At 45.1% G+C, this 26,776-nt stretch overlaps 1 protein-coding gene across 7 annotated transcripts in view; it reads right to left on the reverse strand.

Moving 5' to 3' along the window:
- Positions 1 to 11,666: 11,666 nt before the first annotated feature.
- The window catches only part of FBXO34 (F-box protein 34), a 98,387-nt gene continuing 83,277 nt past the window's right edge, over positions 11,667 to 26,776 (reverse strand). For all 7 annotated transcript variants that reach the window (XM_066342141.1, XM_066342139.1, XM_066342144.1 and 4 more), the window contains one exon: positions 11,667 to 14,843. In XM_066342141.1, coding sequence (XP_066198238.1) covers positions 12,721 to 14,835 — 2,115 coding nt within the window. In that variant the 5' untranslated portion in view covers positions 14,836 to 14,843 and the 3' untranslated portion in view covers positions 11,667 to 12,720. The remainder of the gene's footprint in view (positions 14,844 to 26,776) is intronic.

The raw sequence follows: 26,776 nt of genomic DNA on the forward strand, positions 1-26,776 counted from the left end.
TAAATATAAGACTCAAAACCATAAAACCAGAATAAAAAATAGGCAGTGAGATCTCTGACATTTCTCTTAGCAATATTTTTTTCAGATATATCTATCTCCTCAGGCAAGGGAAATAAAGGGAAAAAAAACTTTTTATAAAATGGGACTACATCACACTAAAAGATTTTGCACAGCAAAGAATCCATCAACAATACGAAGACAGCCTGCCGAATGGAAGAAGGTATTTGCCAATGATGTATCCTATAAGGCAGTGGTCCCCAACCTTTTTTGGGCCACAGACCAGTTTAATGTCAGAAAATATTTTCACGGACCGGCCTTTAGGGTGGAACGGATAATTATATCACGTGACCGAGACAAGCATTAAGAGTGAGTCTTAGACGGATATGACAGAGGGGATCTGGTCATTTTTTAAAAATAAACATCATTCAGACTTAAATATAAATAAAACGGAAATAATGTAAGTTATTTATTCTTTCTCTGCGGATGGTACCAAATGGCCCACAGACTGATGCTGGTCCGCAGCCCAGGAGTTGGGGACCACTGCTATAAGGGGTTAATACCCAAAATTTATAAAGAACTCACAACTCAACACCAACCCCCCCAAAACAATCCAATTAAAAAGTGGGTAGAGACATGAATAGATAGCTCTCCAAAGAGGACATACAGATGGTCAGTAGACCTGAAAAGATGCTCAGCCTCACCAATCATGAAAGAAATGCAAATTAAATCTGTGGTGGAGCAGTGATAGTGTGTTGGCCTGGAATGCTGAGGTTGCTGGTTCAAAACCCTGGGCTTGCCCATTGTGGACACATACAAGCAACAACAACTACCTTCTTGCTCATTGTCCCCCTTCCTCTCTCTCCTCTCTCTAAAATCAAAAAATGTTTAAAAAAAATTTTTTTTAGTACAATTAAAGCCACAGTAAACCATCACCTTATACCTTCCAGAATGGCTATCATTAGTAAGTCAACAAACAGCTGCTGGCAAGGATGTAGAGAAAAAGGAACTCTCATGGATTGTTGGTGGTAATGCAGACTGGTGCAACTAATATAGAAAACAGAATGGTGATTCCTTGAAAAATTAGAAATGGAACTGCCTATGACCCAGCAATTTCATTTCTGGGTAAATATCTGAAGAAACCCAAAACACTAATTTGAAAGAATACATACACCGCTATGTTCACTGCAGTGTTATCTACAATCACCATGATTTGGAAGCAGCCCAAGTGCCTATCAGTGAATGAGTGGATAAAAAACGTGGTGGTACATATATACAATGGAATATTACTTGGCCACAAAAAAGAATGAGATCTTACCATTTGTGACAGTGTATGTAGACCAAGTGGGTATTGTGCTGAGTGAAGTCAGAGAAAGATAAACACCATATGATTTCACTTATATATGGAATTTAAAGAACAAAATAAAACTGAAACACTCATAAATACACCTTGGACAAACAGGGTTGTGAGATGGGAGAGGATGGTTAGGGGGACTGGGTGAAAAGGGTGAAGGGATTAAAAAGTACAAATTGGTGGTCACAAAATAGTCACAGGGATGCAAATTACACCATAGGGAACATAGTCAATAATATTGCAATAAATGTACAGTGCCCACTGGGTACTGAAAATATTGGGGGTCCACTTTCTAAAGTATAGGATTGTCTAACCACTATGCTGTACACCTGAAACCAATACAAAATAATGTTGAATGTAAATTGTAATTGAAAAAAACCTAACATTGTTAAAATGTTCATATTACCGAAAGAAATCTAGATCAATATAATCTCTATCAAAATCCCCATAGCATTTTTCACAGATATAGAACAAAAAATTCTAAGATCTGTATGGAACCACAAAAGACAAAAAAGAAAGAAAGAAAGAAAAGAGAGAGAGAGAGAGAGAAGAAAGAAAGAAAGAAAGAAAGAAAGAAAAGAAAAAAGAAAAGAAAAGAAAAAAGAAAAAAGAAAAGAAAAGAAAAGAAAAAAGAAAAGAAAAGAAAGCAAGCGAACAGAGCTGGAGGAATCACACTCTCTGACTTCAAAACTATACTATAAAACTACAGTAATCAAAACATTATGGTAATGCCCTGACCCATTGGCTCAGTGGTAGAGCTCGGCCCAGCGTGTTGAAGTCCCAGGTTCAATTCCCAGTCAGGGCACACAGGAGAAGCAACCATCTGCTTCTCCACCCCTCCCTTTTCTCTCTCTTTTTCTCCTCTCCCCTCCTGCAGCCATGGCTCAAATGGTTCGAGCAATTTGGCCCTGGGTGCTGAGGATGGCTCCATGGCCTTGCCTCAGGTGCTGAAATGGCTCAGAGCAATAGAGCAATGCCCCTGATGAACAGAGCATTGCCCCCTCGTGAGCTTTCCAGGTGGATCCCAGTTGAGGCGCATGTGGGAGTCTCTCTGCCTCCCTGTTCCCTGCCTCTCACTTAATAAAACAAACAAAAAATCAAAAAACAAAACACTATGGTACTGGTTAAAAATATTATAGACACATAGATCAATGGAACAAAATTGAGATCCCAGAAATAAACCCACACATATGGGCAACTTTTCAACAAAGAGTCAAGATTACATCAGGTAGAAAGGAGAGTATTTTCAGTAAATGGTGGTGGGAAAACTGAACAGCCACGTGCAAAAGAATGAAACTAGACTACTAACTTGAACCAGACACAAAAATTAACTCAAAAAATGGATTAACAACTTGAATGTTAAGACCTGAAACAATAAAATACATAAAAGAAAACACAGATACTAAACTACGGACATTGGTTTCGAAGGTGTTTTGTGAACTTAATTCCAGAAGCAAGGGAAACAAAGACAAAAATAAATAAATGAGACTGTATCAAACTAAAAAGCTTCTGCACAGCAAAAAACCATCTACAACAAAAAGACAATCAACAAAATGGAAGGTATTTGTAAATTATCTCCCAATTAAGGGCTAATACCAAAAATATATAAAAAACGCATACAATTCAACAACAATTTAAACTTTGATTAAAAATTGAGCAGAGAGGCCCTGGCCGGTTGGCTCAGTGGTAGAACGTCAGCCTGGCGTGCAGAAGTCCCGGGTTTGATTCCTGGCCCGGGCACACAGGAGAAGCACCCATCTGCTTCTCCACTCCTCCCCCTCTCCTTTCTCTCTGTCTCTCTCTTCCCCTCCCGCAGCCAAGGCTCCATTGGAGCAAAGTTGGCCCGGGCACTGAGGATGGCTCTATGGCCTCTGCCTCAGGCCCTAGAATGGCTCTGGTTGCAATGGAGCAACGCCCCAGATGGGCAGAGCATCGCCCCCTGGTGGGCATGCTGGTGGATCCCAGTCAGGTGCATGCAGGAGTCTGTCTGACTGCCTCCCCGTTTCCAACCTCAGAAAAATACAAAAAAAAAACACACAAAAAACTAAGAATAGACCTTCTATATGTCCAGCAATAATTCTGGGTATTTACCTCCAAAATATGAAAACACTTATTCAAGAAGATATATGTTCACTGCAACATTGTTTATAATCACCAAGACACAAAAACAACCCAAGTGTCCACCAACAGATGATTGGAATAAAAAAATATATATATCAACACAAAATGGAATACTACTCAGCCATAAAAAAGATGAAATATTGGCCCTGGCTGGTTGGCTCAGCAGTAGAGCATCAGCCCAGTGTGTGGAAGTCCCAGGTTCAATTCCCAGCCAGGACATACAGGAAAAGCGCCCATCTGCTTCTCCACCCCTCCCCCTCTCCTTCCTCTCTATATCTCTCTTTCCCTCCCTCAGCTAAGGCTCCATTGGAGCCAAGTTGGCCCAGGTGCTGAGGATGGCTCCATGGCCTCCGCCTCAGGCACTGGAATGGCTCTGATTGGCCGAGCATCGCCCCCTGGTAGGCAAGCTGGGTGGATCCCCGACAGGGGCATGTGAGAGTTTGTTTGTCTGGTCCCCCCCCCCCCCATGGCTTCTCACTTCAGAAAAATACAAAAATATATATATATTGCCATTTGGGACAACATGGATGGACCTTGAGAGTATTATGTATGCTAAGTACATTAAATCAGAAGGAAAAGGGCATAAACCATGATTTCACTCATGGGGAATATAAAACAAAAAGTAACAGAAACTCATAGGTACAGACAATACAATGGTGGTTACTAGAGGGGTAGGAGGTGGAAGAGAGTGAAGTGGGTAAAGAGGTCAACTATATATTAATATTAATGGAAGGAAAGAAGACTTCAGGTGCTAACCATGCAATAGAGTCACACAGATGTCAAATTAGGATTTTGTATACCTGAAAATTACGTTATTAACCAATGTGACCCCAATAAACTTAATATTTTTTAAATTTCACTTTAAATAAAAGAAGTAAAGCAGAATCTTGGGCACTATCTCAGACCCACTGATTCAGAATTGTCATGTCAATAATTCCTATGTACACTAATATTTAAAAAGTATTGATCTGGAGTAGCACTGTCCACATGTAAAGTTTCCTGGTGCTCTAATTAAAGAGGTAGGAAAGGTAAAATTGGATCCAAATGACAGCCCTGAGGGTACAAAATGGGGAGAGACTTTGGTGCCTATTTTATAGATTAGAAAACAGAGGCTCAGAGAACGAATGAGACCCAAGGTCACCCAATAGGAAGCTGAACCTAGAACTCAAGTCTTACATGATCTGTTCATGAATGGATGAAAAACGTGGCTCAGATTCTGCCCATCAGACATGCCTGTGTGAGAGGGATTCGCAAGGGAGTTTGTGCAACGGCCGCTGTGCCTAAGGGATCTGAGCTTCTAGAAAACGTGGTGGCAAGGCTGTTGGTTCTTCCAGGGACCCTCCAGTGGTGGAGGCTAGAATGGTCCAGGCACCACTTCATCAGGGCAGCGCTGCAGTTGCGGTATGCTATACCAAAGCAGCCCCCATGGTGGGCTTGTAGACTTTTCCTGCTGCATTCTGACCCTCCCATGGGTTTGGGAACATTTAATATCGTTTAATGAATCCCTTTCTTGCTTTAACTAGCCAAGGTCAGTCTATTGTTTGCAATCAAGTTCCTGAACATGGACAGTGTCACTAACTAGTGGGTGTTACAATCCTAAGTTGCTCTCTCCAAGGTGAAGGGGACAGACCAGCATAAACTGGGCACATCGCAGAAGCCTCTGCTGTAGTCTTGGTCAGCAGCCCAGCCCAGCCCTTGTGGGCACCAGCACCCTCCAGTCACAGATGACCAATAGAAGCACAAGTGAACGAGGAACCAGGAGCGATCACAGGACGATGATAAGCCTGGGTGCCAAGTGGAGATTCCACCAAGCCACCCGGGCCAGCACTGTGACTGATGGGAGGCGGAGCCATAGGGCGAGGCCAAGTCGGGAGGAAGGCAAGGGAATACTTCAGGGGTCCAGGCAGGGGCCAGCCCTGGACACTGAGCAGGATAGAACAGGCTCAGGGGGCTGTGCACAGGTAGAAAGAGCAGCTCTACCTTTCACTATCCTGTTTCTGTCCCCACTGTGTGTCCTCAGGGTTGGCGTTTCCCCCTTCTGGCAACAGTGACTCCCCTGTCCCTGGCTCTGAGCCATACAAGGGTCTTGCAGGCTCCCACATCCCTGCAGCTCGCATCCCAGCCCCCTTATCTCCAGCGGAGGGAGGAAGTGTGGACTGGGAAGAAGGCACAGGGTTCTCTCTCCAGGTGGAAATGTGGGGTGTGCCCGTTTCCTTATCCCTGCCACGCCCAGCACCATCCCCAGTCCAGACGAGCCTTTCTATTTTATTTATTCATTTTAGAGAGGAGAGAGAGAGGGAGAGAGACAGACAGAGAGGGGGGGGGGGAGGAGCTAGAAGCATCAACTCCTATATGTGCCTTGACCAGGCAAGCCCAGGGTTTCGAACCGGCGACCTCAGCATTTCCAGGTCGACGCTTTATCCACTGCGCCACCACAGGTCAGGCAAGACGAGCCTTTCTAGACCGGGCCTGGGCTTCCCCAGCAGTCTCAGCAGCCAGCCTTCATGTCTGCCCGCCCACCTCACTTCCCCTCCCCACCACAAAAAAAAACGGCCTCTGTGAATGCTTACTTACATTCTTTTAAATTCCATACACACCTGCTTCAGTGTCAACGAGGTGCCTCTGCACCCCTGGGCCACCTATGCCACTGTCTCCCCAGGCCCAGCCACAGGTTAGAATCACCTGGGTAGCTTTAAAACAAGCCATCGCCACAAGGGATCATATGAAGAGTGATGAGAAAGTTATAGAACTGAATAATGGCTGCATAATTAGGAAATTTAAAAATCATTCAATGGTATGCTTAACATGGGTGAATTTTATGGTATGTAACTTATACTTCCATAACATTTTTACAAATGAAAAAGGTAAAACTTGTATTTTAACTCAAGATATCCGGAAGTATTTCAACATGTAGTCTATGAACAAAGCGATGGAGAGGGCTGCCAGAGGGTTCCCTCTGTATTCTTTCCTTGGGCCACAAAAATATTAGGAAGGGCTTGCTCCTGTGATTACATCCTCATCATAAACCCTCCTTGGACTTGCTCAGTTCGGGATGCCGACAGCTTCCTGCAGAGACTGCGCAGTGAAAGCCTCTCTGGAGCAGAGATGAAGCCGGTTGAGGGGCCTGGAGCCACGGTCACGTGAGAAGCCCCAGCTTGGGTGCTAGGCCAGCCAAGCACCACCTCTGCCAGGAGAGTCAGTCAGGGCTGCGGTGGAAGTTGTTGTTCATGGCCACACAGCCGTTAGAAAAATCATGCCCAGCTGCCTAGAGAGAGGGTGTGGTGAGGAAGGCCCACAGCTCAGACCAGGCTACTCTGTCCAGACCCTCCCACCAGACCTCAGTCACTTGTGCAAATGGGGTCTCTAACCTCACAACGGGCAGGGGACTGACAGTTTAAATACACTCTTGCTCTACAATTTACTGATTGGCAACTAATTTATTTTGAATTGTATTTTTTAAGAACTCTATCAGTCTCATTATACTACTTAATAGACATCTGAAAATTCCAGTTTGTAAAGCAACTGTTTGATTCTCTGGGGGTCTGGAGCAGACAGGATGGAAATAATTTAAATAGCACGGGTGATTCTGCATCAGTTCACGGGCAGGAGGGATCTGCTGCTGCCCAGGTCTGTCTCTGCACGCCGCTCATCACTCCGGGAGAGTGCCGTCTTACACGACTTGTGCATTTCCTAGCACTGTTTCTATTGTTTGTATTATCTTCTACAACAGACACAAAGGATTTCCAAAAGTAACTTTAGCTGTATGGAATTTCCCCCCAAATTGCTAACTTTAGAACCTAATCTTTGTGTTTTATCATTTGGAAGAGAAAAGCAAAACATTTAATAGAACTTCCTAATTTTTATAGCCCACCTTAATCCAAAATATTTGAAACAAAGAGGCCCAAAATTTGTTCTGATGTCTGTTCTCTGCTAAGGAGCGGATGTGGGGCCTTTGAGGGGGGTAGGTTTTGTTTTGCTTTTTATTTATTTTTATTTTTATTTTTTTTTATTTTTCTGAAGCTGGAAACGGGGAGAGACAGTCAAACAGACTCCCGCATGCGCCTGACCGGGATCCACCCGGCACGCCCACCAGGGGCGACGCTCTGCCCACCAGGGGGCGATGCTCTGCCCCTCTGGGGCGTCGCTCTGCTGCGACCAGAGCCCCTCTAGCGCCTGGGGCAGCAGCCAAGGAGCCATCCCCAGCGCCCGGGCCATCTTTGCTCCAATGGAGCCTTGGCTGCGGGAGGGGAAGAGAGAGACAGAGAGGAAGGAGGGGGGGGGGGTGGAGAAGCAAATGGGCGCTTCTCCTATGTGCCCTGGCCGGGAATCGAACCCGGGTCCACCGCACGCCAGGCCGACGCTCTACCGCTGAGCCAACCGGCCAGGGCTTGTTTTGCTTTTTAAATAGAAGAACATCACCCCTCACAAGGGTGACTGCACTGTTTGCCACCTCTCTGCTCCCACTCTCTTCCCAGCCACCAACTCGAGTTCTGATCCCCTAAAACAGGGGTCCCCAAACTTTTTACACAGGGGGCCAGTTCACTGTCCCTCAGACCGTTGGAGGATCGCCACATACAGTGCTCCTCTCACTGACCACCAATGAAAGAGGTGCCCCTTCCGGAAGTGTGGCTGGGGGCCAGATAAATGGCCTCAGGGGGCTGTATGCAGCCCGCAGGCCATAGTTTGGGGACACCTGCCCTAAAATAACACCAAGATCAAACAAACCGTCTATACCTGGGGTGCTGCCTAACTGGTTTGCTTAAGTCAGTTGGGGATAAATACACTGGAAGTCACCCAAGGGTGCACAACCACAGCGATATTTACTCTTCCCATGAGGTTGTCAAACGCTAGTTATGGCCACAGATTTAGGAACGGTGTGCATGTCAACAAGAGGGATTGCACATTTGCTACACCAGTACTTTCACCAGCTCACAGAGACTGCAACACTAGTTTGTTTGAACCCAAAGAAAAAACTGGGATAGAAACTACCAGATTCCCTGAGTACCAGGTGCTGAGCACAGCAGAGAATGTATTTAAAGGGGCGTGGCCCCCGACAGACACGGAGAGTACATCAGCTCTACTCCTGGTGCAGTCTGCGCTACAAGGCAGGAATGGTTTGGTGCAGACTGGCTTCACTCTGTCCTTGTTTCTGTGGCAGGTTGTGGGATGAGGGAGAGGATGAGTAGCCGGTCTGCTGAGTGAAGAAGGCATGAGGGCAATTAAAGCCATGGAAAATGCCTGGGAATGCCCATATAATAAAGTGTCCAAGGCCAGTCCTAAAAGGTTCGCTGGGAGGGCCTGACAAGTCCAAGTTAGAAGGGGTGGTGGGACAGAGTCCAGAAACAGAAATTATAGACCATGCGTAACCATTGCCTCCTGCAGTGAGAAAGCCCCAAGCAGCCAGACCCCAGGGCAGCCGTGGAGCACCCTGACCAAGAATGTTCCCACGAGACTAGCTGTGGCCAGAGGGAGAGACCTTCTAGACCCGTTCATCTCCCTCAGGTTTCCCATATGAGATGGAAAAGCAGGTCTAGCCCAGAGCAGGAAGAACCTGCCAGCACCTCACATCAGGATGATCATAGAGAGGAATGCAAACATTTTACGGAGTACGTGCCATATACGAGGCACCGGGGACGGCATGACCAAGCTGTCCTCTCTGAGCCAACAGTGCAGTCCAGATACAAGAGGAATTGAAATGGTAGGTACCCGGGGCGCATGCAGTCAAACAAGGTGAGCAGGACAAGGTGGGAGGCCCAGGGAAAGCTCCTCCCAGCAGAGCTGGCCGTGCACTACGGCAGGATATGTGGTCAATTCTGAACGATCCTTTCACACGGCTATTCTAAAGCCAGAGTCATTTTGACAAAGCCGGACTTTTTTTTTTTTTTTTTAATCTTAGCCCTTTGTTCATTTCCCATTCATCTCTTCCTTGGTTATCTCATCCACTGGGTAAGGGACAAAGCCAAACTGTCCCAGCAATAAGGAAGATATTGATTCTTCCAGATTTCTCCGGTTCTGGTTTTTCTTTCAAACAGTGAAGTGAGGGATAATAGACAAGAATAATGAGGCCAGGTGTATCAGAGCCTCTGAGCAAAAGCAAAGGGAAGTTTTATTTGGGCAGGAGAGGGAGAGGCCCAGATCCTGACGCCCACGTTGCTTCCTCCTTCACAAGTCTACGACCTCCAGCCTGCAGGAAGCAGGCAGCCTGGGACTGCTGCAGGGAATGAAGTGGGCTGGCTTCCCTGGCTTGGCACTAGGGGGCTCCGAAGCACAGCGTCTTCCTCCAAAGGGGAGAAATGAAGAGCAAGGAGGGGTTACCGTCTGATGTCCCCTGCTAAAATCCTCTACGGTCACACAGACAGAACACGCCACGCTGGGGACGGGCCGCTCTTACCGAGCCCTCTGGTCCTTTCAGCCTTTCACACAGTCACAGTTTTGTGTCCCATGTGAAAACCAGATCCGGAACGGCTGGGCTGGAAAAACCAACCAATAGTGTTGTTTATCCTGTGTGTCCAGCCTGGGCAAATGTAGAACCAAGAGCCAACGAGTTAACATTAGGCACTTATCACACACCGGGCTGTATTCTAAGTCCTGTAAGTATCTCCTTTAATCCTAAATCGGGAAACACACCAAACCCATTAGGAAGGTACGTTGAGATGCCAACCAGGGGGAGAAGGACAAGCCCTGGAAACTTAGCCCAGGGGACTCTCAGGTTGAAAAGCATTTCCAACATTCAGAGTTACATTATTATATATAAGTTCGTAAGTTATATAAATGTCTAATCATTGTTTTACACCTGAAATTAATTTAATACTATATATTAACTATAATTGAAAATTGTTTTCAAAGCCTTTCCAACATACCTTGCTAAGGTGCGTCATGAGGACACTAATAACTTTACTAAAATCCAGTGCAAAACCAACATGAAAGCAGCCACATTTGCAAAGCTGTAACCTTGATAAACAACTGGCTGTAGAGACAGTACCAAGCTTCTCAGCCCTGAGTCCCCTCATCTGTGCTGGAGGGGCTAGTTCAACAGAGCTTCAGTTGGGTCTGACTTGGTTTCTGGATTCCTAAGAGTTGGTCAAATAACCTGGTCCCAGGCAAACACAAAATGACCTTCTCAAATAATCAAAGGTTCTGTGTTTTGTTTGGTTTTGTACTACTGACACTGACCTATTCCTCAAGTATCCTGGGTTCTGGAATTTGTACGATTATTCTACATAGTTCTGGCTGCTGATAGACAAAGGCAGACTGTGGGGCCAGTGCAACAACTCCTGGTGTGTGGGCATCAGCAGTGGCTTCTCATGGGGACAGAACAGAATGCCACAGGGCCTCCTGAACAGCCAAAGACCAAAGAAAAAGTAAGCCGTTCTCAGCCTGTCCTCGGCTCTGTGTCCTCAGTGAGCCTGTGGGCTCCAGCCTATCAGTACCATTATCCTGTGTCTGAGGAGGGCAGAACTGTTCAGCATCAAGGAACACTTTCCAATTTTATGACCCTCTTTTTCAGGGAGGAGCAGATACTGCCTAAGGATAAGGGCACAGAAAACAAAAGTGGATTCCAGCTTGGAGGGTGCTGTCGCCCACACTGCCTCAGCCACAGGACCCAGCTACACCCGGCCCCAGTGCTGCCCCGCTCTGCTCAGCAGATCTGGCCGAAGCCCACTCACCCTATAGCCTTCTCCTTTGGGCCCATGACAGCACAGCCCACACTCATCCCTTCCTCAGCAGCCCGCCCTCGGTCACTGACCATCGCTTCTCCACAGCCTGGAGCTCACACAGGCTGCAGGATTTCTTGGTGGGCATGTGATTTCAGGCCAAGTGGTTTTCAGATCCTCCAGAACAGCTTTCTGGGCCCATACTTCCCAGCCCCACCTAGCAGTGCATGCCACAGGCTGAATATATCCTTAATGACTTCTGAACAATTAATTATGCCCAGATAAGCTATAAGAATGTCCTCGATAATACCTCACCCAACAGGAAATACAGTGAATGTTAACGTAACAAACTCAAAATACAAATGTTAAGGGTTGCAAAAGTGTAAGCTCGTCAAGACAATCTCTTTTCAGTAGCAGAAAAAAATTTTCTCCCCCTCCCATAACAATTCAAAAATAGTTTTTAATTCTCACAACTCAATTTACAATATCCTTCTTCATTACTTCAAAAAAGGAGGGGGAAAAAATCTACAACTCAGGTCCCATTTAAGATGCATGTTTTTATTGAAATTAAAAAAAATTTGTAACCAGACAGAATAAAGTAGACAAGAATGTTATAATCTGACTATATAATCTCTCAGTCTTGTTGAATCACTAAAATATAACAAAGAATTGTTCTCTATGCTAACTTTAAGGTTGTCCAGTTAAACCATTATTTGGTATCTTTTCAACAGGTTAACCTCTTAACTATTTAGTTTCTTCACAGAAACATTCATATATTATACAGGAAACATTCATAGTTTATTTGGGAAACATTCTTATTTTATACAGGATATACAAATTTGAGACAATAGAAAAACACACACATTTGTAGCCGCAACACCATCCTAGCTGCATTGTGGTGATTATGTTGCTCAGTCAGCTGTCCACTATATACAACTGGATTTTAATGGTGTTATTTACAGAGGGGCCAAAAGCACTCATCTAAGGTAAAGGCGCTCATATTTAATGTGCACTTTCACAGCCCTATGAAAACACAACCATTATATACACTGTAAACACCACAGGGCATGAAATCCAACTCCAATCACAACCATCAATCTCACAGGATCAAGCATACAAGGTCCAAGGTAAGGTGCCTGACTTTTCCTTCGTAGCATACTTTTCATCCAAGACTGCGCTATTCCTGTTACAGGACACTACTCACTTATTTCAAATATGGTGCCAGCGCTCAAAACATTTCTGGAACCCCTTTTGGGGATTGCCTGCCTGGTCTGCAGTGAATGTTTCTGAACACCCTTGATGTTGGCAGGTCTTCGTCCTCAGGATGGATTTGATTTGGGAAAATGGGCATAATTATTCACAGCCACATGTATCAAACTGTGAGCTTCCACCCTGGATCGGATGCGAGGCGCCACTATAAAACAACGAGGCCAGTTTTCTTGTATGGTGTGTGAATGAAACTGCGGGTGCATGTGCTGGAGTGTTACGGTTCTCCCAGGCGTGGCTCTGGGAGGCAGCACCCACTTAAATGGTACGTCTCGGTGGCAGTCTACAGTTTTAAAACCAGCCATTCTGTTGCCTCTCACAGAGGCTTCAGTACTCTTCTTCAGCTTCAGTCCCTTTTGCTTTCTTATGGATTGCCCGGTTAAAGCTGTGGCAAGCAGGGACCCAGTGATTGTCGTGGAGCCCCAGCTTGCAGCCGGGGAAGCCCTTCTGAGAGCGGTGGCAGCACATCCAGTACCCCGGCCCGTAGGGCAAAGCCTGGCAGTAGGGCTTGGGGTGCCACCGACACAGGGACACATCCCCTTTCACATATTTTTTCTTGCACTGCTTACAAGGATCCTCTCTGTAGCGTGGGTCCCGAACCCAGCGGGAATCTGCTGGCCTGATGTTGTAGTACTCAATGATAAACTTGAAATAGCAGCAGGTACATTTAAGAGCCACTAAACTCTTGGTGGGAAGTAACCTGAAGATTTTCACCATAATGTGGTGCGGCAGGAAAGCCATGTACTGCTGAGGCTCTAAAAGCTGCTGGATTTTAAACCTGGTCTCCAAAAAGTCATGAGACACCTGCTTTTTCCAAATGGATGCCTCAAGGCCCAGAGAGGCAGGCCCCGGGACAAAGGAGTCGGCAGAAACCCTTCCTCCCGCAGGTGCACTGCCCCCCTGGGCAGCATCTTCAAGCTGGCGGGCCTCCAAAGACTCTTCTGTTGTGCTTTCATCCAAACAGGAACTGTCCAACCGGTGCTGACCAGGTGGCAAAAAAAACAACCTCCCTGGAAGTGGGTCTTCATAGGACTTCAAACTAGAAGGCTGGTCTTTCTCCACCTTGGACACAGTGATGCTAATGTATACCAATTCTTTTCTTCTCTGACCGGGATTTTGTGGCACAAGCTCTCTACTTGCACAATCAATAACATCTGTGGGCAACTCAGTGGCTTGGGAACAGGTTCGAGGAGGAAAAGGTGACTCAAATTCCTCTGTCATTTCCACATCATATCTAGTGCTGTTTTTCACAGCGGTGTGCTGGCCTGGTTCTACTGTTGCACTATCCACACAGAAACTCACGCCTGCTGGCAACGAGGGACAGCCCCGAGGAGCCCCATCCCAGGCCTGCTTCCCCTTAAGAGAACAATGGTCAGCTCTTGCTGGGCCACAGTCCACAGGTACAGACCCCACAGGATTCACCTGAGTGTCAGGTGCCTCCAAGGCACCTTTGTTACTTTTGCCTTCATCAGCCTGAGTGCCATTGGCAAGCAACACCCGGCCTACATTTCGGCGGAAGCTGTTATTCCTCGAGAGGCTCCCGGGCTCACGCTGGCTCTGCCGCTTCAAGCACTCAGACTCCAGCCTGGCTACCATGTCCAGGACGCGGACTGGCTCACTCTGGGCTTCTCCAACCTCGGGATTTCCCCTTTCCATGGGTTCTTCACAAGCTCCTGGGGCGGGAAAGGCCTCAGAGGCTGGGAGCACACCTCTGGATTGCCCAGAAACCCTCACCACAGCAGGTGAGTTAGTGCAGGTTTTTGCACAAGTGGCCAACAGAGCAGCACTGGCTCTCTGCTCCAGGAAGGCAACCATCTGCACAACCGACAGAGGCCTGCCAGCACAGATGCCGTCCCCACCGTCACTCACATAGTGCACAGAACAGTGCTCAATGCCACATGCAAAGGGCTCGGGCTCACAGCACCTGCTGTTGATCTCCCTCATCCTTTCTAACTGCATCTTGGCCTCTTTAAGATCCCCTGATTTTTTCCTTCTTTTGGTAGCTCTCCCATCAATATCCCAGGAGCTTTTTATTTTCATAGATCCTATTCTATTGCTACACTGGTGGGCTGCGAAGAATGCGATCTTCTCCTTGGTATTTCCCGGTTTCACCACAGCCCAGATATCAAGTGGCCCTTCTCCTTCTTCGCCCTGGTGGATTGTTGCAGATGGTGCATTCTTCTTGGTTTTAACATTCAAGCTACTCTCTACACTCTTCCCACTCATACTGCACAGAACATTTGGAGAAAGGATCTCAAAAGGTTTTCGAGATGATGCTTTACCAGGAGAGGTGGAACGGAAGACACTTGTTTTCATGTAGCTAGCTTTGCATTTTTCATCATTTATGGCCTCTTGGTGGCTCATGGGAGTTCTCAGAGTTTCCTTGCTAAATTCCAGAGGTTGTGCTTTCTTCTGCAGATTCCAGTATGGTTTCAGGTGCATAACAGAGACTGTACAGGAAAGAAATACACATTTGATTATAATACTGATTTTGTTTTTAGGCAAGTTTTTTTAACTTACACTTAGATGGTCCTAACAAGTCATAGAAACATTTTCTCTCCGTTCGCTAAATCTTTAGCAACTCTCACTTCAGCTACTTTTCAATGTACAGATGAAGAAAACAAAAGCAAACTAACAACTTCCCATGGTGTGCAGGCCAGAAAGTAATTTGGTGAATTTCAGACTCAGTGAACAAACAGAATTTCAGGAAACTGACATTTAGTCAACATTCTATACATAAAAGTTAGTGCTTTAAATGAATTTGTAATTACTGAATACATCCCAGTAAGTAAAAGGCACAGTGTAGAAGGAAAATAGAGAAGAAACTTATCTAGAATTCCTAGTAGATTAACACTATTTCCAAGTCATTGCAACTAGCATTTTATTGGTTGCAAAAGTCTATCAAATTGTATGTCAAAAGTATATAAATTATTATATAGCTTTCTAAGCTATTCACCACACTGTTGAATATTTAGATGTTTATAATTTTTCACTTGTTTGCTTCTATACTTCGCCTATCTACAGGGGGTCCTTGGGTTATGACAGAGTTCTGTTCCTACAACAGTGATGTAACCTGAATTAAACACAACCTAGCCTAAGTCACTTACCTATTCTAACACAGGATAAAATTATTTATGATTAGATAAAATCATACTCTAGAATATAAAAACACAACTAAGCCACAGAAAAAGGAAAAGGACATAAATATACTGTACTGTGTATTCTTCTGCCACGTGCAACCAAACTAGTTCATCCCCGTAGTCCGTAAGTACGACTCTAATGGTATAAGCTGAAATACTCACATCTCAATTTTTTTTAGTTTTTATGGGAGTGAGCGTCATAAACTCAAAACATCATACGTTGAGACTGTTGTAACCCAAGGACCCCCGTATTAGTCTTGATTTTCTGAATAATCTATTTGTTTAAACTCTTTTTTATTTTTTTTTATTTTTTATTTTTCTGAAGCTGGAAACGGGGAAGCAGTCAGACTCCCGCATGTGCCCGACAGGGATCCACCCGGCACGCCCACCAGGGGGCGATGCTCTGCCCATCCGGGGCATTGCTCTGTTGCGACCAGAGCCACTCTAGCACCTGGGGCAGAGGCCAAGGAGACATCCCCAGCGCCCGGGTCATCTTTTTGCTCCAATGGAGCCTCGGCTGCGGGAGGGGAAGAGAGAGACAGAGAGGAAGGAGGGAGGGGGTGGAGAAGCAGATGGGCGCTTCTCCTGTGTGCCCTGGCCGGGAATCGAACCCGGGACTCCTGCACGCCAGGCCGACGCTCTACCACTGAGCCAACCGGCCAGGGCCTGTTTAAACTCTTAACTGCCAATTTTTCTGCAAATATCACATATCAAATCTAGAATTCATAATCCTTTTTAATTGTAAAAACCATTTGAGCTAGTTCAGAAAAACAGTGTCTGGTTCTGTTCCCTAACCTGGGGTAAACATGGGAGCCATTTTAAAATCAGACAAAAAGATGATTACACACAGAGATTTGTGTTCTAGTCCTTGCCAGATTACTAATTTGCCACACAGGGTGATGTTAGCATTGACAAGTCACTTCATCTCTGAGTCTGCGTTCAAACATTAACTGAGGGGATAGAATACTAGATTTCTATCTAATGGTCTTATCAATTTATATGTCAAAATAGCCCCTTTCTATATAAGAAAGTGTTTTGTAGGGACGCCTAGTCTCCTACAAAATAAACCTATACAGCAAAATAAACATCTGCTGTCTCAGGTTGTGGCAGTGAGGCAAGAGCAGTCTAACGTGAACTTTTACTGACTCTAACTCATGGGACACCAGTCTAAGATATCATATCGGGCAATTCAGCATATTCCTCTCATTCCCTCTATAACCTTTACTGAGTACCTGCACTGTGGCAGCCTCTATGGTAACTGCTTTCAGATATCAGTTTTAATCACCAAGAATAGAAGTGATCAGCCCTGGCCGGTTGGCTCAGCAGTAGAGCGTCTGCCCAGCGTGTGGAAGTCCCAGGTTCGATTTCCGGCCAGGGAACACAGGAGAAGTGCCCATCTACTTCTCCACCCTTTGCCCCCTCCTTTCTTTCTATCTTTCTCTTCCCCTACTGCCAAGGCTCCATTGGAGCAAAGTTAGTCCAGACACTGAGGACGGCTCCATGGCCTTGCCTCAGGTGCTAGAATGGCTCTGGTTGCAGCGGAGCATTGCCCAGATGGGCCAAGCATCACTCCCTGGTGGGCATGCCGGGTGGATCCCAGTCAGAGGCATGCGGGAGTCTGTCTACCAAACCGCCCCCCTTGTTTCTCATTTCAGAAAAATACAAAGGGAAAAAAAAAGAATGACAGTGATCATCCAGAACAAGTTTACCTTTCATTTCAACTTTTATTGTGTTTCCCCATGTATAAGACGCACCTTAATTTAGGGGCCCGAATTTTTTTTTTTTTACAGGGACAGAGAGAGAGAGTCATAGAGAGGGATAGACAGGGACAAACAGGAACGGAGAGAGATGAGAAGCATCAATGATCAGTTTTTCATTGCGACACCTTAGTTGTTCATTGATTGCTCTCTCATATGTGCCTTGACTGCAGGCCTTCAGCAGACCGAGTAACCCCTTACTCGAGACAGCGACCTTGGGTCCAAGCTAGTGAGCTTTTGCTCAAACCAGATTAGCCCGCGTTCAAGCTGGCAACCTCGGGGTCTCGAACCTGGGTCCTCCGTGTCCCAGTCCGACGCTCTATCCACTGCGCCACTGCCTGGTCAGGCTAGGGGCCTGAAATTTTTTAAAAAATGTATTACATAAAGTTATTGAACTCAAGTTTTTTTGTTTGTTTGTTTGTATTTTTCTGAAGCTGGAAACGGGGAGAGACAGTTAGACAGACTCCCGCATGCGCCTGACCGGGATCCACCCGGCACGCCCATCAGGGGCGATGCTCTGCCCACCAGGGGGCGATAGCTCTGCCCCACTGGGGCGTCGCTCTGCCGTGACCAGAGCCACTCTAGCGCCTGGGGCAGAGGCCAAGGAGCCATCCCCAGCGCCCGGGCCATCTTTGCTCCAATGGAGCCTTGGCTGCGGGAGGGGAAGAGAGAGACAGAGAGGAAGGAGGGGGAGGTGGAGAAGCAAATGGGCGCTTCTCCTATGTGCCCTGGCCGGGAATCGAACCCGGGTCCCCCGCACGCCAGGCCGACGCTCTACCGCTGAGCCAACCAGCCAGGGCTGAACTCAAGTTTTATTCATCATAAAATTCATACAACTCCTCATCACTGTCAAAACTCCCACCCGTTAGCTTGTCCTTATCTGTGTCTGATGACGAATCACAGTCTTCAACAATGAGTGCAAAAACAAGTGCAAAAAAGCAGGAAATGCAAGTAAAAAAAAATCTACAACTACTGTATAAAACACACCCAGTTTAAAAAACAAACAAACAAGCAAAAAACGCACCCAGTTTTTAGACCCCAAATTTTTCGAAAAAAGGTGTGTCTTATACATGAGGATATATGGTAATTCCTAGAGTCCAGTCTTAGCTAAAAGAAGAAATGTAGATAGACTATCTTCTAGCTAGGTAAGAAAAATCTTACATTTAAGGCATACAAAGTATCTTTCAAGAGATATCCCTGGAAAAGATCTTTGTTTCTGTTCTTTAGCAATTTATATCTCAAATCTGTAAAGATCTTTCCCTTTTCTACATTATTACATTTTTAGTAGTTTTCTATTATATATTCTATAACTTGGTCTCATTAAAGAACCACCCAGAATTCTTTAAGAGAAAGATGAAGATATGAATAAAATATATAACAAAAGATAAAGAAACAAAAGAGGCACATCTAGTGCTATGTGCCAACAATTTTCTGGGTTTTTTCCATATCCCTTCAATTCTTCTCTAAGTAAAATTTTTAAAAAATGGAGTTTGCTAAAAAATCCAATAAAGTCTAAAAAAAATCCAATAAAGTCTCACATAATAATCTCATTACAGAATGCCTGTGGATAAGTTTAAACTTCAGCAATGTGTGTACCATTCTCCACTGCACAATGTTCTCTTCACTTTCCTCCCCCACACACTATTTTAGGTGCCAAATTGATAGGGACATTAAGAAGTAACTCATATGATTAAAGAACACTTTTGTTTGCATTTATTAACCTGTAAAGTCAGCTCAAATGACACATTACTAATAGATAAGGTTTTAGCAGGATTAAATAGGAGATGATCCCAGGGAACAGAAGGGAGGGAAGGAAAGCGACAAGGAAGGAGAAAAGCTAGTAAGATCATCTCATACAATCTGTGACTGCTGGAGGGTGGAGGACGAGTCTGTGGGTCCCCTGAAGGAGACAGAGCATGTAGGCTTGAGCTCCCAAAGGGCTGAAGGTTGCTTGGGATATTAATTCTCCCCTGGCAAGCCTTGAAGGCCCTGAGACAGAAATAAAAATGTGCTAGCACAACTTAGAGCAAGAAACTACAGAACTGTGGGTTTTGGTTGAAATCAGTGGTGGACCACGTGGATATGAATAGGGCACCAGGGGCATCTGCTGCAAAATCCGTAAAATAAAAACTCTGCATCTCTAACAGATTACACACCAGATGGTGGCGCTTTACCCACCCCCACCAAACTCCCTCAAACAAGCACTGCAGAAAGCTCCAGCCAGGTTTCCATGGTTGCCAATCTCTTTATCACAATTGTATTTTTAAAGTTTGCCATAATAAAGTCCTGCTCTCTTGCAATTAAATAAGATGCGGGGTTATAGCACCTACCTACACATGACTGTTCCCTGAGCCGCTCAGAAATGCCCTTGTAAAAATTTAAGATCCCTGGGTCCATGAACCAGAATTTTTGGGACTGGACTCAAGATCTGTTTTTAACTTTAGATTTAATTTGGATGAAACTTTAAAGGTTAGGTGTTAGATCTAATGTAAAAGTGTCAGAAGGTTTGGATTTGGGCTGGGATGCTGGGCTACCTCAAAAGGGGTGGGATGGCCTAACCTGAGGTGGTGCAGTAGATAAAGCACTGACCTGGGACACTCCCAGGATAGCCCAGTCAAAGCACGTATGAGAAGCAACTACTGGGAGTTGATACTCCCTGCTCCTCCACTTTCTCTCTTTATCTTTCCCCTCTCTCTAAAATCAACAAATAAAATAAGGAAGGAAGGAAGGAAGGAAGGAAGGAAGGAAGGAAGGAAGGAAGGAAGGAAGGAAGGAAGGAAGAGGGAGGGAAGGAGGGAGGAAAAGAAAAGAGAAGAAAGAAAGAAAGAAAGAAAGAAAGAAAGAAAGAAAGAAAGAAAGAAAGAAAGAAAGAAAGAAAGAAAGAAAGAAAGAAAGAAAGAAAGAAAGAAAGAAAGAAAGAAAGAAAGAAAGAAAGAAAGAAAGAAAGAGAAAGAAAGAAAAGGAGAGAGGGAGAGAGAAAAAAGAAAAAGAGAAAGGGAGGGAGGAAAGTGGGAGGGAGGGATGGAGGGAGGAAAAGAAAAGAGAAAGAAAGAAAGAGAGAGAAAGGGAGGGAGGGAGGGAGGGAGAGAGAGAGAGAGAGAGAGAGAGATAGGGGTGAGGTGGAACTGCCCAACAAATAGCCAAACAGACAGTCCATATTGAAGCATTTATTCTGACAACTGGGTAAAGACAGACCCAGTTTCCCTCTTCTTTTTTTTTTTTTTTTTTAAGATTTTTAAAAAAATTTTTATTTTTTACAGAGAGAGAGAGAGTCAGAGTGAGGGATAGACAGGGACAGACAGACAGGAACAGAGAGATGAGAAGCATCAATCACTAGTTTTTCGTTGCACATTGCGACACCTTAGTTGTTCATTGATTGCTTTCTCATATGTGCCTTGACTGTGGGCCTTCAGCAGACCGAGTAACCCCTTGCTTGAGCCAGCGACCTTGGGTCCAAGCTGGTGAATTTTTGCTCAAACCAGAGGAGCCCACGCTCAAGCTGGCGACCTCGGGGTCTCAAACCTGGGTCTTCCGCATCCTAGTCTGACGCTCTATCCACTGTGCCACCACCTGTCAGGCCTTTTTTTTTTTTTAAAAAGATTTTGCTTGTTTGTTTTACTGATTTTAGAGACAAGGAGGGAGACATCGAAAAAGACAGGAACATAAATCTGTTCCTGTATGTACCCTGACCAGGGATCAAACCAGCAACTTCTGTGCTTTGGGACAACACTCTAACCAATTGAGCTATCCACCAGGGCCAGACCCATTTTCTTGCTATTCTCTTTAAAACAGAAAAAAAAATTATGGCTTTTTCTCTCCAAATTCCCTCAATGCTTCAGGTTCTGACACTGCTTTTCCCTAGCTCTCTTCTCTTCCCTGCTGGTCATCGGTATTCCCCCAGAGTTCTTTCATTTTCTGGACCACTATTACCCTTAAGCCATATATAAGTGACCTCTTGCAGTTTAAACAACCACAAACTGATGACTCTAGTGACCTGCTCTCTCGAACTTCATATCCTACTGCTTGCCTAGTGGACATACTCACTTGGATGTCAAAAAGAATCTCAAAAATCAAAACTTGGTAATCGCTAATCAAGTACCTAGTCAACCAAGCCAGAGGGCTGAGTCCCTTTGATTCCGCCTCCCTGACCCCATATCCAATCACCAAGTCACTAACATGCTCCGTCTTCTTCATCCCTGGCACAACTGCCCAAGTTTAAACAGCCATCTTAGCTCTGCTACACTGCTATTACCTGCGGAAAGCCAACCTTCCCCACAATGCCAGGAGGTGGAGTCCACCCCAGCCGGCCTATCAGCCTCACACTGCACACTAGGCAAGCTCGTTCACAGAACCATTACCACAGGAACAGGTGAACAAAGGCCAATTATAGCACTTTAAGATACAAATTTTAAGGCATCCAAAACCATAAAACTAATATAACAGGTTCAAAGTTTTGTCACATTACCTGCCCATTTCCCTCTACCCATTTATTACAAAAAATTTACTGGGCTGGATTTTACAATTATGAATAAGACCTAACGGCTGCCTTTAAGGAAACAGAAAAGTAAACAGGCAATTACAATAGAAAGTGGTATGTGTTACAAGGACAGTATGGGTGCTGGGAGACTTGGAGGACAGTATGGGGGGATTCAGAGAAGGAAAGAGTGCATGAAAGGAGGAAAGGGGACCACAAGAACCAAACTCAGTCTTGACAGTGTAGAAAGAGGACAGAGAAGCCCTGATTTTCTAAACTAAGAGCTGAAGGGAGATAAATGAAGTCCTAAGAAGTTCAGAGCAGATGGTGCTTTTGGAAAACTGAGGTAGCTGAGAAATAATGACAGTCCAAGCTAAGGTGCCATGAGTGGAAAGATGACAAGTATATGGACTAATAAGCAAGACAGGCAGGATTCTAGCCACTAATTATAAATAGAGACTGAGGTGAGGAGTCAGGATGGGTCTTTAACTTATGGCTGGAGAGGGGTGCCTTTTAGTGAGATGGTAACAAAGGCAGCTCACAGAGCCAGCAGGGGAAGCAGAGCTAAGTTCAGTTTTAAGAAATGTTGCCTGTGAAGGGATCCAAAGTTTTGCCACCCAGAATCTGTCTTTTTGGGATGGTTTAAAGTTATTAAGAAACAAGACTCAGTAAGAACCTTTGACCCTTTTCCTCCCTTTCCTGCCCAAGAGATTCAGACAGAAAAACCTGCTTCAGGAAGGAAATCTAGGCTGCTCACCTTAGCTTGAGTAGCCTAATTTGAATTAAGTACGGTAATAAGAGGGCTTCAGGTGAGGGACTGTTAGCTAGATAGCCCATGTCCCACTGTTTCTGAGTTACGTAGCAAGAATTTTCCTGCCATGTATGTTTAGCTCCTCCTCAACTACCTTTAAGTCTCCCATTCTCACTTCAGAAACTTAACATTAGGCACCCCCACCACCACCACTGCCTTCTTCTCCTTTGTCCAAAATGTCAAACCTGCCAATGTTGCCTGTCTTTGGACTTTTCATGTATATGTGAATTAAAAATGCATTAAAAATTCTAATTTTGGGCCCTAGCTGGTTGTCGCAATGATAGAGTGTTGGCCTGGTGTGGATGTCCTGGGTTCAATTCCTGGTCAGGGCATGCAGGAGAAGCAACTATCTGCTTCTCCCCTCTCCCCCTCCTCCTCTCTGACTTTTCCTCTCCCGCAGTCATAGCTCTATTGGTTCAAGCACACTGGCCCCAGGCACTTAGGATGGCTCCATGAAGCCTCTGCCTCAGGTACTAAAAATATCTCAGTTGCGAGCAGAGCCCCAGATGAGCAGAGCAGTCAGCCCCAGATGGAGGTTGCTGGGTAGATCCCCGTCAGGGCACATGTAGAAGTCTGTCTCTCAATCTCCCCTCCTCTCACTTAAATTAAAAAAAAAAATTATTTTCTCCTGTCTCTGTTAATTTGATTATTAGCTCAGCTAGAAAAAAATTTGAAGGTGGAAAGTACATTGACACAGGAGACTAGGAGGAAAGAGAATAAATAGCACAAAAGGAACAAGACAGTTGTCACAGAAATTTCAATGAAGAAAACTGTTTCTGGATGGACACAGATGTGTTTTTCCAAAATTCTCATAGTGAGCATACATCACTGTTATAATCAGATAAAATGTACATAAAAGGAAGGCACAGACACTTTTAGACCCTGTCACAAGGTCAAACAGAGAACTACATCGGGTTTGTGGGGGAGATCCCGGTAGGAAGCCTGCTGTGAAGCGCTGTGCTGGGTGAGTAGGGCAGAACCCGAGTTCACGGGAGGAGTGGCTGGAAGGTGAGAAAGCGAAACTGAGCAATGCTTTCCCGAAGCCTGGCTGTGGAGAAAGTCTTTGTTAAGTACTGTTACCTTAAGTCCTTTCCAGGAATAAGGTGAGATATAACAATGAGTCCATTAAAACTCGAGCAGCTTTTCTCCAGTAGAGGCCAAAGACCTGCTTTCAAATAATTCCAGCATTCCTTTTAGTCTGTAACTTCTGATTGCAGCTTTTAAAAGCTGAAAAATCTCTTTACCTAGTCATAGTATACAATCCCAAAATGAAGACATAGAAGAGAATTTCACTTTGCTTAGGAAAAAAAGTTCTTGGATAAATCCCTAAGTCTTAAGAGTCATACTTAACTGTTGTCTGTGAAAGAATGAACTTAATCAATGAGCAATCAAATGGCAATATAGGGTTAGAACAGGGAAAAGAGAATTGCTTCCTGCTAACAGGAAGCTTAACATGAAAGGAAGACGCCTGCTTTCTAACTTGTCACTCAGTTTATGGCTCCCTGCCTATCACAACAGTTTAGAAGATAAGGCACTTTCTGTTTCTCCTTCTGCTATATTAAAGGTACAGGAATGCTAATTCCAAAAAGGAGTCATCATTTATTAGCATAAGGGCTGCTCTTTATTTACAAAAAGTCAGAGGAATAAAAATAGAATAGTCCCTGAAAGACCCCTCCCATGATGCCTTTAGAGGGAAAAATGTATACACTAAATAAATTCACTGTTTCTTCAAAAAATGTAAAAGCTTCCAGAGAACATCTTATGACTGCCTTCTTCACTGAACCATTACAGAACTGATTAGCAACTCCAGCAAGGTATCACCTGTATATACAATAAAATATTTTTTTGCAAATGAACAGAGCTAAAATGACTTTTGAAGCCCCACAGCTAGATAGTGGTAGACTTAAGACGGGAATTAGATAAGAACCTCCTGGACCTATACTCCCCTTGTTATGGGAAAAATAAAATCTGAGGTTCAATTATGACATAAATAAAATTATGGGTTTTTTTTTTTTGTTGTTGTTGTTTGTATTTTTCTGAAGCTGGAAACAGGGAGAGACAGTCAGACAGACTCCCGCATGCGCCCGACCAGGATCCACCCGGCAAGCCCACCAGGGGAGATGCTCTGCCGCGACCAGAGCCACTCTAGCGCCTGGGGCAGAGGCCAAGGAGCCATCCCCAGCACCCAGGCCATCTTTGCTCCAATGGAGCCTTGGCTGCAGGGGGGGGGGGGGGGGGGGACAGAGAGGAAGGGGGGGGTGGAGAAGCAAATGGGCGCTTCTCCTATGTGCCCTGGCCGGGAATCGAACCCGGGTCCCCCGCATGCCAGGCCGACGCTCTTCCGCTGAGCCAACCGGCCAGGGCCATAAAATTAAATAATTTTGACAGCATCTATTCAAAGAGGCTTTGTCTTTCAAACTGAGTCAATTTTTCTTAAGTGCCATATAAAACCTCTACACAGAACTGTGAAGAATTAAAGCAGACATATCATATTACATAGGAAGCCATACATACTTTTGTAAAAGTAGGTAGAAACTGCTTCCATGGCTAGTAAAGTGGAAAAGTGCCAAGACCAAGAAGTGTGAATACAAGCAGAGGCATTAGAAAAGACTTCCTTTCACAGGCCTCTGAGCACTGATAGTATGCATCCAACCACAACAAAGCACCTTCACAAAACAACAGAACATACTCTAAATCAGAAAGAAACTGAGCTCCAGTATTGGGGGCTGATATTTTCCAGGGAGTTAGTTCACTCCTTTTTCTCTTTTAAAGGGACATTTTGTAAAGCTATTTCATGGGAATTTTGAACTTTGCCTCAGGAGGTTTGGATGGTTAGTAGTGCACAATTTAATGGAAAAATCCTTTATTGTCTGATAATAGATACTGAATAATACAGAGAATAGCCTTTGGAAATAGACATGCAAGGTTTTCAAGAACTCACTACTCACAGCTTTCATCATTCTTAGAATTAATTCACAATGGTATTTAAGTTCAGCACATATCTGCTTCACAATTATTTATAATATAGATTTTATATCATGATTAAAGACCAAACAAAGCTAACTTCCAGAAAATAAAGACTATGATAAGCTTGATGGGCAACATAGTATATAAAACATACTGAAAAGGATGGCCCTGGCCGGTTGGCTCAGCGGTAGAGCGTCGGCCTGGCGCGCAGGGGACCCGGGTTCGATTCCCGGCCAGGGCACATAGGAGAAGTGCCCATTTGCTTCTCCACCCCCCCCTCCTTCCTCTCTGTCTCTTTCTTCCCCTCCCGCAGCCAAGGCTCCATTGGAGCAAAGATGGCCCGGGCGCTGGGGATGGCTCCTTGGCCTCTGCTCCAGGCGCTAGAGTGGCTCTGGTCGCAACAGAGCGATGCCCCGGAGGGGCAGAGCATCGCCCCCTGGTGGGCAGAGCGTCGCCCCCTGGTGGGCGTGCTGGGTGGATCCTGGTCGGGCGCATGCGGGGAGTCTGTCTGACTGTCTCTCCCCGTTTCCAGCTTCAGGAAAAAAAAAAAAAAAAAAACCATACTGAAAAGGAATATTACAAACTGGGAATGGTAGCCACTACAGGGGGTCCTCAGGTTATGATAGTCTTGACATATGATGTTTCGAGTTTACAACACTCACTTCCATAAAACCATAAAACCTTTAAAAAATTGAAACGTGAGTGTTTGGCTTAGGCTGTTAGTGCTGTACTTATGGAGTACATGGGCAAACTAGTTTGGTTGCACGTGGTGGAAAAATACGTAATACAGTGTACGGTACAATATATTTATGTCCTTTTCCTTTTTTCTGTGGCTTAGTTGTTTTTATGTTCTAGATTATGATTTTACAACTGTGTTAGGATAGGTAAGTGACTTAGGCTAAGGTGTGTTTCGACTTACACCAAAATTCAGTTACATCATTGTCATAGGAATGGAACTGTGTCATAACCTGAGGACTTCCTGTACTTTGCTATTCTATTGTGACCACAAAAGCAGCGATATCTGCCTGACCAGGCGGTAGCGCAGTGGATAGAGCGTCGGACTGGGATGCCGAGGACCCAGGTTCGAGACTCCGAGGTCGCCGGCTTGAGTGCGGGCTCATCTGGCTTGAGCAAAGCTCACGAACCTAGACCTAAGGTCTCTGGCTAGAGCAAGGGGTTACTCAGTCTGCTGTAGCCCCACGGTCAAGGCACATATGAGAAAGCAATCAATGAA

The sequence above is a fragment of the Saccopteryx leptura genome, chromosome 6, assembly GCF_036850995.1.
Source record: "Saccopteryx leptura isolate mSacLep1 chromosome 6, mSacLep1_pri_phased_curated, whole genome shotgun sequence".
Taxonomy (NCBI): Eukaryota; Metazoa; Chordata; class Mammalia; order Chiroptera; family Emballonuridae; genus Saccopteryx; species Saccopteryx leptura.